The sequence below is a fragment of the Cephus cinctus genome, unplaced genomic scaffold, assembly GCF_000341935.2.
Source record: "Cephus cinctus unplaced genomic scaffold, Ccin1 Ccin1_scaffold0108, whole genome shotgun sequence".
In the NCBI taxonomy this organism is placed as follows: Eukaryota; Metazoa; Arthropoda; class Insecta; order Hymenoptera; family Cephidae; genus Cephus; species Cephus cinctus.
Genome location: NW_014332843.1, coordinates 91,146 through 104,819, shown reverse-complemented (window position 1 = coordinate 104,819; position 13,674 = coordinate 91,146). Strand labels below are relative to the sequence as shown.

At 41.1% G+C, this 13,674-nt stretch overlaps 1 protein-coding gene across 11 annotated transcripts in view; it reads left to right on the top strand.

Moving 5' to 3' along the window:
• LOC107274785 (KH domain-containing, RNA-binding, signal transduction-associated protein 3) overlaps nucleotides 1-13,674 on the top strand; it is a 137,852-nt gene that overhangs the window by 34,806 nt on the left and 89,372 nt on the right. For all 11 annotated transcript variants that reach the window (XR_003061920.1, XR_003061921.1, XR_003061917.1 and 8 more), the window contains one exon: nucleotides 10,420-10,536. Coding sequence is in view for 4 of the 11 variants with exons in the window: in XM_015754297.2 (XP_015609783.1) it covers nucleotides 10,420-10,536 (117 nt within the window). In the remaining 7 variants the exon portion in view is untranslated. The remainder of the gene's footprint in view (nucleotides 1-10,419; nucleotides 10,537-13,674) is intronic.

Genomic DNA, 13,674 nt, shown 5'->3' with positions numbered 1-13,674 from the left:
CCATTACATTGGGCTAACACCCAATACATGTCGCAATATTCTCTCACAGAATAATTACTCATAATGCGAACTGACTGTGTCCACAATGTGAAGTGAAATAAGTTGTAATTTGTAAACAAGTCATTCGACCGCAGTAGATTCATTTTTTGCAAGCCACGTTATATGTTGCGTGCACAAGATGTAAAGAAAATATTTGATAATTTAGTAAATTTTAAATTACGTATTTCAATTACGTAAATTTTCTATGATAATTATTATTGTAACACAGTAAATATTGTAGAGTACGTAACATTTTTATCAGGATGTCGCCGATTAGGGTACCTAATTGCATATTCTTGCGCTGTTTGTGTTTGGTTTCCATTACATTGGGCTAACACCCAATACATGTCGCAATATTCTCTCACAGAATAATCACTCGTAATGCGATCTTGTAGTCGAAACAACATAAATCGAACTAACTGTCTCCGCAATATGAAGCGAAATAGATTGTAATTTGTAAACAGTAATGAATCTACTGCGGTCGAATGACTTGTTTACAAATTACAACTTATTTCACTTCACATTGTGGACACAGTCAGTTCGCATTATGAGTAATTATTCTGTGAGAGAATATTGCGACATGTATTGGGTGTTAGCCCAATGTAATGGAAACCAAACACAAACAGCGCAAGAATATGCAATTAGGTACCCTAATCGGCGACATCCTGATAAAAATGTTACGTACTCTACAATATTTACTGTGTTACAATAATAATTATCATAGAAAATTTACGTAATTGAAATACGTAATTTAAAATTTACTAAATTATCAAATATTTTCTTTACATCTTGTGCACGCAACATATAACGTGGCTTGCAAAAAATCCAACCATATCGCTTACTACACAAAAATATCTTTGTTCCTCCTAACAACAAGTTATGCATGTAGTCTATTGGCACATTGTCAATCATATTAAAATTCGGTATGTCTGTGATCAAAGTAAGATTACGAAAGTGAGATTACGAAATGACGCATCTGTTCGGAGCGTATAATTTTTGGTTTCCAAAAAGCAAAGAACGTTATTTATCATTTCCCCTTCTTCCATACATTTGGTACTCGAATAAAAACCGGAGTGACCTTTTATTGACAATATGTATGACTTGGCCGGGGTATTGCAAATTAACATAGATATTCTCAAATCGCATTTAACGGAATCGATAAAAAGTCCATTCGTCGCAAGATCCTTGTACTCGGTTACGAAGACAAATAGAAACTCATTTGCGTCTGGTTTTTGATCTCCACAATATAATGCTATTGGAAAAACTTTACCTTTTAGGTATGTGACTGATTTCACTGAAGATAAAATGGGCCAGAAGGAAGTGTTTGTACTCTTCGATATAGGCAATTCGTCAATATTAATAGCAAGTGAAAAGACTTGATGTTGAGTGACTTTTATATTATATTTTTTGCAGATAATATTTAAAGATTCTGCTAATCCGAAATAGTAGTAAAGACCAAGGCCCATTAATTAGGTACATTTTGCACCAGGAGTCTTCAAAAGCGTCCTTGGATCTTTCGGCAAAGCTTCTTGATATATTGGCTGGACTCGTAAGATCAGAAATAATTTCCCAAGTGAGGATTGTGGAATATTTTCCGTTACTGCCCATTTCGCTAATTTCGAAGCAAAAGTCTCAATAAGTTGACGAGAATCTATTCGGTCGATATTATTTTCCGCGCTGGCATTATGATGAGATTCATTTATAGATGCGTCATATATTCCCGAGCCAGGAGAACTAGTTGCTACGTCAGTATCATCTACTTCATCTACATTATCTACGTTATCTGTGGAAGATTTACCTCCATAAGTGCTGACAGGAGTAACGACTTTGTCACTGTTATCCTTTATATTGGCATTACTTATATTATTATAAACGTTTCTATTATTATCCCGACCGCATGTTGCAGTGATAGATTTGGCACGTTGTATTGATGTAGTGATTGGTGCTGCACCTTTTAGCGATTGATTCAGTTTATTTTGTACCCGATTGTAAAAATTCTTTTTAGCTCGGGGTGATCTACCCATCATTGACCACTAATTCTCATCGTTTTTGTTTTATGAATTAAAGGAGAGCACGATAAAAATTTAAAAAAATAAATGATAATGAAAATTCGGAGTGTAGTAACGAAAAAAATAAGAAAATCTTTGAACACTAACATTTGAGACGTGATCTACATTTTCCAAACCTTATTTAATTATTTATTTTGTATATTTTAATTTTTTAGAAATGCTTACCTTACTACTCTTGTCGTCCAAGAAATGTCTCAATGCTACTGAAGGGCTACCCAAAAGGTAGAGAAACCACTCTGACTTGACTGTCAACCATTAAGATCGTCACGAAGCGCTAGCGATGTAGTTCAGGACGGTCCTTTCAAGACACTGCAAAGAAAAGTTAAAACATTAAATGTTTATCCTATTCAACAAAATTGGTACAATTACCATATTAGGGCAGCTAGATATTCCACTACATGTATAATTAAGTGAACTTTCCTCTCATAATGAACAGGTTTGTATGAAAGGTGCAGCATTAAACAAAATTGACTGCTGCCACGCATTTCTTAATTTAAAAAGAGTCAATTTTTTGTTAAAAAAATCAAAGTCATTAAAGCTATAGAGAATAAATTGTGATCCGAAGTACCACAAAATGGCGATTTGCAAAAAGTTATCTATTTGGTAGACGAAAAGTGTTCCAAATGTTGATCATAATGACAACTTTTTTATGTTACCGTTCAGAAGGGGATTTTATACATTATTTATAAAAACGTATACCATTCAAGAAATCGCCATCTTGCACGTATTAACTGCAAAGCTTTCCAAAAATCGCCATTTTGTGCTACTCGGGATCACACTGAATTTCATAAAAAGTGCTTGGCTCTCTCGCGGTTCTCTTACCTTAATTATATTGTAACGTCGCTGCGAAAAATAGCTTCGACGAGTGCAGCTACGGTGTAGAAAGAAGAAGCCGGTGAAGACGCAACACGCACGAGCCTGCTCAGCGCGGTCACGACGCCTCTCAGCACAAGCTCGCAATCACAATAAATTCACGAGACATACGAAGGCTCTCAATAATTATCGATTAAAACAAATGACACTATAGACGTATCATCTGCGAACAAAATATAAATGCAACTCAGTCTTCTTCCGAAACCTGATTGCCGGGAGCTAATCACACGCGAACAGATACGAGGTTACGCATGACTGTTGTGGCCTAAGCTGCCGAAAGTCACTGCGCGTAGGACTTACGAGATCGCGCGGCGTCTTCACTACGCAACCGGTAATGCGTTCACGCCGTAAAACAATGACGTAATAATTATCGACTGTAAAGTATAATTCCACTCACCATCGACGTTATAATAATTCACAACGCGTGACAAGTAGGACTAGAATTTCATAATAAATGCTGTACGTGATTTACTTTTATCTTTTGCGATAAATCCCGCGGCGTCTTCACTACGCAATGAAAATTAGTCCGCTAATGAAAACCGTTCTCGACACGAGAACCCAAAAAGTAAAAGATACATCTGTATTCATGCTATAATATTCACTGTTAACAGCACCGCCATATATATTAATTACAACGTACGATATTTTTTAAATTTTATTTCACCCTTTCGAAAATCAGAGCGCGTAGCACCCGTGAGATCGCGCACCATCGCATTCACTACGCTACGAATAACTGTCTGCGAGATACGAAGGTTTTCGATATAAGTATACGCACTAAACCATATATAAGCTATATTAAATCCAGTTGCCGCCATACTAATGTGTAGCTACTAATTTTCGCCGTCTTTCTTTTGCCTCGTGAACTCTCTGATGGTCAATTCAGTACGTAACCGGTGGGAAAGCGCGCTGTGTGTTATGAGCGAAATGCAAACAAAGCAGAGATCACTAGTATTCCTGCACCGCATACATTTCGGTCAAGATATTTGAACTACAACTCAATGGTAAATGTTGTAAAATCTAGTTGACACAGACCGATTAAAGAACGTCATTAACTATAGTACGCGGAAGTTTTCGGTGCATTTTACTACAAATCGATAAGCTGAAAAATGTACGCCTGGAATCGTGATATCGCGCCGTTAATTTAACAGAATATAATGTCGCGATGACCGGCTGTATCGCGACATACATTGTAATCCAAAAATTTTATTGGAGTAGATTTTGAGTACGATGTGACATTAACGATACTAAAAACAATGATGATGTATAATAATACCATAAAATATTTATAAATTACCAAAAAAAATGTGACCATTTTCCTCAATTTTTAACTTCTTTTGAAGTAAATTCGTTAATTTTTTCTTATGCGCAAAAAATTTCAGGATTATAAAACAAATGATTTCATGAAAATAGCCTTTAAAAAATCACAACACAAATGCGGAAACCGTAAAAAATTTTTTGAAAATATCGTAGGTATTTAGGTAATTTAGTAAATTTATTTCATAGATAAAAAAAAAAGTGTTCTAACAAGTTTGTTCAGGTTTTTTTTTTTCTAATTGATTAAAACCTTTTTACGATTATTGTTTTTAAAAATCACTGTTCTTAGCCCTAGAACACATGAGAAGAGCATATCGTCGCTTCATAAAAAATCGAATTTCATACAAAAAATCTATTATCGGTAGTTTAACCTCCAGGCAGCTGACATGGTACATATATGTGCCTGGCCGGAGGTTAAAAATCATCGTCCGAAACAAAAATATCTTTGTCTTAACTAATAAGTCAGTATCTACTATTTTTGGTGGCATACGTAAAAAAGTAATGAATAAAAATGTATGCACTTACCTGTGGAATTAACTAGCTTCTTATTAAATCACTGTCTTACTTACTCGGTTCAATTAATCAATCGCAGGACTTAAATTTTTCTCTATGTACATGGATGTATATGCTGTAACAAAAATGTTACAATAAACTCCTCCCCGTCTCCTGGCTCGGGGTCCCATAGGCCTCAAGTATAGCGTCTTAGAGTTAAGTATTGTTAATTGCGATTATTTAGTGTTTTAGGCTTAGTGTATTTAGAGTTAAGACCCCCTCCCTGCACCCTTCCCTCCCTGTCACCCTTCCCCGTAGGGCACTGGCTCAGGGACCATCTTCGAGGACCCACAGCCAACACCAGCAGGAAGGACATCAACGTGGACCTGCCACGAGGGAACAGCATCCCTGAATGGTTCGCGAGAGCGGCTACGTCGCCGAGGCAGCGGAAGGCAGGGATGGCATGGACAGGAGGAACAACAGATGATCGAGACTCCGGTGGGATGGATGCCCCGCCACCACCATCACCACCAATACATGCAGCCCCGGTGCAGTCCCGTCACACGGGCAGGAAAAAGTCCCGTGTGACAGCGGCGGAGCCCTCTCCCTCCGAGACCGCGGACGTGCCAGGGAGGATTTGACAGGCCTGGAGGCCGCCATCTTGACCGGCGCGCGCAGCCAGCACGCGCCGGCAAAGCCAGCGCCGTGCCACCGCCACGAGGCTCTGGAAGGCCCGGCAACCCAGCTGATTTGAACCAGACCAATGCCCTGCCATGCCGGAACTGCCGACCAATGCCGGAGCGCGTAGCCCTCTCAGCTGAGCAGCCCCAGCTAATCAACGAGGCCCTGGAGGCCCACGAGGACCCGGACGACCGGAAATCTTATCACTTCGAGCCAGGCCCCAGTAGCGAACGAGCGAGAATTTAACGTATGCGAATTTTGAGTGCGAGTGAGGGAGTGTGGAGTGCAATCATTTGGATTATTGTGCTTTGGATGCTGTATAGTGTTTTGAGTGAGTACTATTGTTGCGTGATTGAGTTTTCCCTATCTCCCACCTTTTCCCCTACCCCCTTTTGCTTTTGCGTTCTAAGAGATTGAGAATAGACTCCCTTTTGGATTTGGCGAGCCGTCCTCACGTGGACCGGCCTTTTTGCGTAGTAGATCTTTTGAGTTTTAGTCTGGCCTTCCGCCAACCGCTCGAGGCCAGTGGTATATTGCGTGCGTCTTAGAATAGTTTGCGCCCTTTTTGGAAAACCCCCGTGCCCTCTCCCTTCCCTTTTCCCTCTTTGCGTTCTGATACCGAGGTAATTTATAAAGTAGCCATTTTGCGTTCGGGAACCTTCCTCCCTGAGACCCCCTCACCTCTTCCCCTGCTAGCCGTGCCATTTCGAGTTTGTGTAAATATTCGAGGACCTTCTGCGGTCACTCGACGGTGCTACGCCGAACAAGTAGCTGGCGCCCAGTTGTTGTTTTCTCCCTCCTGCCCCCTTGCTAATACCCTGCTCCCTCGTCCCCTGAGTCCCTTCGCCCACTAGCCCGTTTAAAGGTCCCTTTTGACACCGCGTGCTCCCGAACGAGCACCCGCGTGTATTGTTTTGGTTGCGTGTAGTCTAGCGTTGCGTCTCTTGCGTTATTAAATGGCGAAAATCCTAGCTTCTGTTTGAGCATCTTTTCGTTTCTATTCTTTTCTTTGTATTGGCATTTTCACTGTTAATTATATTCTTTTTATTCTACACCGTGTCCCCTTTCTTCGATTCCCTCCCCCTCACCCGTGTTATTGAGATAGCTGTATTTGCGAGACCCTGGGCCATTTTCGTGGTCCGGCGCGTCACAATGCATATAATATTTAACGAATATTTCCATAAAACATGGAGTAAATTAAAAATTGACGTATGTACATACAATGTATTCTAGACATTTATGCATGTATACATAGATGTATGCAGAAAACATATCCATAGAACATACAAGATATATTTTTGACATTATGGACCTAAAACAAATATACAAAGAATATCTCATGCTATGTGGGCACTGGTATATATTGTAACGTGGCGTTACTGAGCTGGAGGGGAGACCACTTAAGAATGACCGAAAAATTAATAAATAGTACTTATCAGGTCGGATAGTGGGTTCAGTGACACAGTGGTGGTCCGGCCTCGATCAGAAGTCCTAATTTTTCGGAAATTCCTACCGGTCTATCGCTCCCGGGCGGCCTTCTGGATAAATTAATTATAGCGAGGGCGAGCCGGGCACCTCGTTATCATATGTACTGCGACGTTATTTTCCTTTTTAACTTTTAAATAATTCTCCCAAGATGTCGCAAAAGTGAGTCCACCCTGTAAGTTTGATCTAAATCCAATGACAAACTAAAGAGAAAAATGATACCGAAGCAAAACTAAGTCTACACCTAACCTAACTCGATAACTCTGGAAAATCTGAAACTAGTGGTCAGGGCCCCAAATACTAATCTCAAACTACTACCTCCGAGGGAGACATCAGCAGGCAAGAATCCTTGGGATAGTTTACTCGATAATACTGAAAACCTAAATAGTTAAGCGATAACTTACATCTAAATACTAATGGGATCCGGATCTCCAAAGGCGAAGTTATCTAGGAAGACTCACGGCTACGGAACTATATTTTATGTCCGATTCTAAGATTAGCTCGGCTGGAAGAGCGGCGTCTCGAAGCAGGATAGGAGGGTTAGAAACAAACTTTGAAAAATACTCAAGTTAATTTAACGCACCGGAACTGTGTTATAGCAACATCAAGTATAACATCATGCACAGCATAGAATGAAAGTAAAGTAATGCAACAAGCTAAGAAAGCGTTAGGCGAAGGCGTGTAGCAGTGCCTTGCCTTGGTGCGAAAGGAGACGACATAATATTTAACAAAAGTTCTTATGACTAGGTTTATAAAGCAGAGAAAATCTTGAAAAGCTATATAAACTAAAAATCTGAAACTTAAGTGCGACTTACAAATCAGGAGGACTAGAACGCAAGAGCGGTAGGAACCGCTACACTGAATATTTTAAAATAAATTAAGTTATATTAAGCCCTAGTTAATCCAAGATAATAAAATTACCAGTTTAGAAAGCTAATCATTAACGGGAGAAATGAGATCTTTCGATAAATTACTTCGCCGTGTATAACTTGAACAGATCGATTAGTGTAAATGAAATATAGCACAGAAAACTCATGAAATTTAAATAGAATCAAGTGCTTTGGTTCCGTTCTTAGTTACGATCATAGTTGCGTTTTATATTTGCGTTACGATTACGCTAACATAGTAGCGTTGAATATGTACCTGTATTGATACTTATCTTCACACATGATGTATGAAACTGCCTTTGTAAATGTTGTGAAAGATGGCTCGAGGGCAGCGGAAAGATTGTCATGTCAGGGAAAGTCCATGTATCTTTGAAAGAAAGTAGTCGACCTCGGCGGCGTAGCCTAGCGTGCGCAAATAACCATGAGGTTTCTGTGGCCACATAATCCCAAAGCCGGCTCGGCCACAGGACAAGGCGTCAATCCGAGGCCGTTATCGACCTCGACAGGAGACCCGTCTCCTAGTGTCTATGAAGGTCACCGCGTGCACGGGGAACTTTGTGACCCGGAGCCGCTAGGGAAACAAGCGAAACCACCGTGGTCGATTTCGCGTCCGAATACAATTGGTCTTGTGTCTTGTATAGAAATATTAATTAAATAAAGCGGAGGATGCCATTCCTAATAACGAAAGCGAAAAATACGTGAACAATATAAGGCAGAGCAAAGAAAGATTCAGAGTCAAAATTCCATATAATAATGCGACATATAAGGCCGGAAAAGATAGAAAAGCCAAAAAGATAGTCAATTAGAACAACCAGACAGACTCACGGGGAAACGGCCAAGCCGGAGACGCCGGCGCCCCTGGTGTTTCCACGTGGTCGAGAAGATAACCGGTAACTCAGAAAATATTCCATAATTCCAAAGCACTAAATTACAGCAAAACGCAATTAATTACCATACATTCGGTATAAAAGATGCTCTACGATAATAAAAGAAAAGCTGAATAAGATAACGGTATCTGGCACTATCGTCCTTTTACTTAGAGGGACTGGAACGACATTCAGTCCCGGTAAGCGAGAAAATTTGCCGTCGAGAAAAAGAGCCTAGACGGGATTATTTCAGTTAAATTCACAAAATCTCCAAAATAAAGGTAACGAAAGGTGCTCACCAAATATCTAAGACACGAAATCGGGACAATTGGTTCTCAGACTTCCTTCCTTCCTTCAATATACCATATTCTCTACTAGAGTGATGTCGGGAGAGGTAAGTCCAGAGACTTCCTTTAACTTCGGCGCAAGATAATTCGGATATCGGCTACTCTTTGTACACTAGGACGGATTATTTAACGCGACCACTAGCTGAAATACTCCAAACGTAAGTGAACGAGCCGGAATTCGTCGCTAGAGGAAGAGCCCTAAGGGCCCCTCTCCATAAATTAATAATTTCTAATTCGCACGATAGAGCGATAGCAAAATAAAATTATAAAAAATAGGTAAATCTAACGCTTGACTGTAGCCAGAGACGAAGCATTAGGTGGCTCGAGTCCGAAGATAGGCGGAGAGCGCCGAGCTGAGCGCGAGAGTCCTTAGTGCGGCCGATCGTGAGTCCTCGGTGCGAGCAGCAGGATCTAGCGAAGCGTAGGCCCTGGTTTCTTCTCCGGGGGCCACTGATAACAGGAGCGCTAGGGAACGTTCGGCGACTGGGCGGCACGATAGAGGATTATCCTTTCCTCCTATCGGCGGCACGAGTGGCGAAGGCCCCTTTTTTGCGGTCCGTATGGGCAGCCGGCAGAAGTATTAGAGGGATCCCATCCCAGGTCTTCCTGGCTCCACGGAAGTCCTCCGGAACGAACAGCAGTTTGGTCCAGTCTCTGTCGATTGCTCGTCCGGTAGCTCAGGAACTTTCGTTGACGGTCAGCTTCGTGCTCGTGGTGTAGACGTAGATTTGCCCAGGGCGGTAAAGAAGGTAGACGAGTGCGAATAGGAAAGCTCGAAAATAAAAAATAAAAACGGAAAAGCAGAAAGACGGAACAGAAATAAGCAGAAAGGACGATAGGCGGAAACAGAGTGCATAAACGGTAAGCGAGACAAGCAAAGCCGTCTTTGGAATGTCGGGTGACTGATGGTTGGAGGATCGTTGCAGGTGGATTGTGTTTTTTCCCTATTCCTATCAATCTTTGTGACTGAATTTCCGAAATTCGCGTCACAATACGCGCGCGTTCATGTGCGGACGTGCGTGTATATTATATAACATATAATACGCACACACGCACACATGTTAATAAAAGTATTATACTACAATATCTTTTATCCCATTCTTTGTTTCATATATTTTCATACCGCTTGTTTGCCTAATAGAATATATAAGATTTGACTACTAACAATAGTCGAATACCAGAACATAGTTTTCGCTGTCTATATTAGTTAGCGTTAACAAAAAAAAGGGTTTCGCCGTCGATACTGCTAATCAAGGATTACTGTTATTCTTAACCAACATTTTTTAACTAATGATATTAACTCTTATATCATAACTTCCAAAATTTATCTTATAACAATCTTGATATCTGTTTTTGATGTTTACAGTTCAACTTTGTTGGAAAATTGTTGGGTCCTAAGGGTAACTCCATGAAACGGCTACAGGAAGAAACTATGTGCAAGATGGCTGTATTAGGACGAGGATCGATGAAAGATAGGCAGAAAGTACGTATCTTATATCTTCATTTATTGTCTATATAAGTTAATATAGAAATCACAGTTTCATCACACTTATAAAACTATACAGTAAATAAATTTGTAGTATTAACACTAGATAGAGAATGTGGAGGCTATTTTTATTTTTATTTTTATTTTTATTTATTTTAGAACGTTTTCATTATATAAATATTCACGATTACAATTCTTAATCCAAGTAACATTCACGAATTGAGCCGATGGCTCAATAAATAGAAGTGTCACAATCTCTCACTTCGAGCATTCCGACAAATCACAGGTTCGAGCTATGTACCCAACAGCCGCATGTAAAACACACGTGATGATTTTTCCATATTTATTTTAATTACTCTGTTATGTCAATTTGTCAACTCGTGCAGGTTCGTGTAGGTTTCGAACGGCAGCCCCCATCCCGAAGCTTTCGATGACTCCCCTGACCCCTATACAGATTTCAGGCGGCAGATGAACACTGTTTTGATCTTGTTATCCAGGATATCGAATTACTCGTAGAAGATAAGTGACCCTTTGTGCATTTCCGAATGCGCGTTGGATACTTTTTGTTGTAGGGTTCGAACTCAAAGTGCGCAATTCGGGTGAGTGTCTTATCGCTCGAAACGATGCAAAAGAATTCCAAGAAAACCTTGAAACCTTCGTATAAAAGGCCCTTCGATGATGTGCAGCGATCATTGTTATTCAAATACTCAAGTGCATTATTGGTGTCAACAAAATGTCACAGAAATTGAAAAATGGATGAAATTTGGTACTCATAATATCAGACTTTTGAATAAAATTTTGAGAAACTTTACTTTTATGATCGGAGAGAAAATTAAAATTTTAACAACGATTGAAATCCTCAACTCTATACGAAAAGTTTACACAACAACTTCAAAGAAGAGGGGAAGGAACAGCGAGAGAGAGAGAAGAAGTGACAGAGTGTGTGGGGATGACTTGGAATCTGCCTTTAAGGGAAGTATAAGGGCTGGAGTGATTGCAAACTTGCGACACAAGGACTTGGAACGTTTCCTGGAAGATTCCAAAAAATTATTCACTGCTAGAGTAAAAAATGCACTCCGAAAGGACGGAAATTTGAAAGTGAGATGATTAATGAGTGAGATGAACCTTAAAGATGACTGATCGCTATGATTTACACAGAAAATTCTCCTTAAGGTATATGCACAATCAAAGTTTGCCAACGTTCCATATGCATTGAATAAAAAAAAAATGTCCATATCATTGTAGCCTTCAGTGCTTAATTGATTGTAAAATAATTAATAAAACCGTCCATATATCGTGAAAGTTGAAGATTGTTGAAGAACTAAAGTTCTTGAATACTAAGAACGAAGTTATTATACCATCTACCGATATAATTGTGCAGGAAGAAATACTGACTAAAATTGAAGACTTTCAAGAAAGGGAATCAGGCTGGGTCATTGCTTGGAATTATAAACTAGGTGGTGAACATCAACAAATATATTCCAATACATGGTGGTCTATCTACCTTCATCAAACTACTGAAGGATGTGTAAAACAAAAAAGCATTGCTTTCACTGGTCCGTTACCGCAGCTCTTCATCTAGCTGAAAATAATGTAAACTTCATCAGTTCGTAGCTCGTAGCTCCACTTCGGGGCGGGCTTAAGGGCGGAGATGGGAGCGCACACGAGCAAGACCCACGGGGTTATGTCTCTTCGCGTTTAAGCGTAACCGGAATGTAACACGGTAATTAAATAGATAATGAATAACAATTGGACAATATACTTCAAAATACTGTACACACTATACAGGGTGTTCCGAAATTACCTGATCAACGGGGTATGGCGATGCTCGGGAGATACCACTGATCCCGAAAATAACCTTCCTTTTCTCCGGAAGGTCATAGTTTTTAAATGGGAGTAAGTCAAAGTTGACCAATCAGAGGGAGGCGTCAAGAGAAATGTAGGCACGTACGAACTCTGTGGTTTCTTCCCTTGCTTTTGTTTCTCGGTGATTTTGGGCAGGGTGACGTCAGCCGTAGACATGCCGATTGGATGTCACTCGCTGAGAACCAAAGTTCTCAGTTGAACAGTCAAGCACTAACTGAAAACTGCAATATCCTATGATAATGCCTTAATGAATCCAAATAGTGGCGGCCTTGTCCGTTCCGCCTACTTCCCTGGTGCCGCGTCCCAATTCCACGAGGGCGTCCACAGGGCCCTCGGGGTTTCACGCACTCGTTCACGCCCTGGCACTATACTATAAAAAAACCGAGAAGCCATGTTTTTCTGCGACAAATCTGGATAATCGCGATCCGCGATTATCCGATAGATCGACTATCGCACGAGCACGGAAGAGGAACTCATTTTCTCGCGATTTGCCAGACATCCGAGTCCTTACACACAGACTCTCTGCAACACACTGTCTTGTCTCCTTACCGCTTTCCGCGGTAGGTCAAAAATCACAATAATCATTCTCTTTGGCGCCTTCCCCGCGGAGCTGTAAACCGTAGCCGTTCAAAGTTCTCGGTATACCGGTAGTACATCCTGGAGGTTAGGCACCCCTTGCGTGAGGGCTCTCAACCCAAAAAGGTCCCAGAGATAGCCTGCACTGCGTATAACAGCGTCTCACTTGCGACTAGCACGAGTCGCCTGTAAGACTCTCTCACTCGCTGCCAACAGTGGCCTAACGCTTATGGGCGACTCGCGCTAGACACAAGTTAGACGCTCTTATACGCAGTGCAGGCTATCTCTGAGACATCACTAACTGCGAGTGAGAGGGGCTTATGCGGACTCATGTTGAAATTATACTGGACACTCTTATACTGGACGCCTGGACTCGTAACAGAATTGGTGTCCCGAGCGAGGGGAATAGGCTACCCCCTCTACGCGTCGGCCTGGCTTGCTGAACACCACCCGAGCAGAAATTTATTCCGACCGGGATCCGGGCCGCATCAGGCTGTCCCTAACTAATAATCCGGCTCGGATAATGCCGCTCTTTCGACCCTGATGTGGCATGTAACGGCATTTCTGATCCGCCCCTGATCAGGCTACTGATCAGGCCCACATTAGGGAACATATGTGGTCCTGATCATGCCCTGATTGGTATTATATCCGGTTGCCTGATAGACCTGGAAGGTCTCATATATATAATATGAA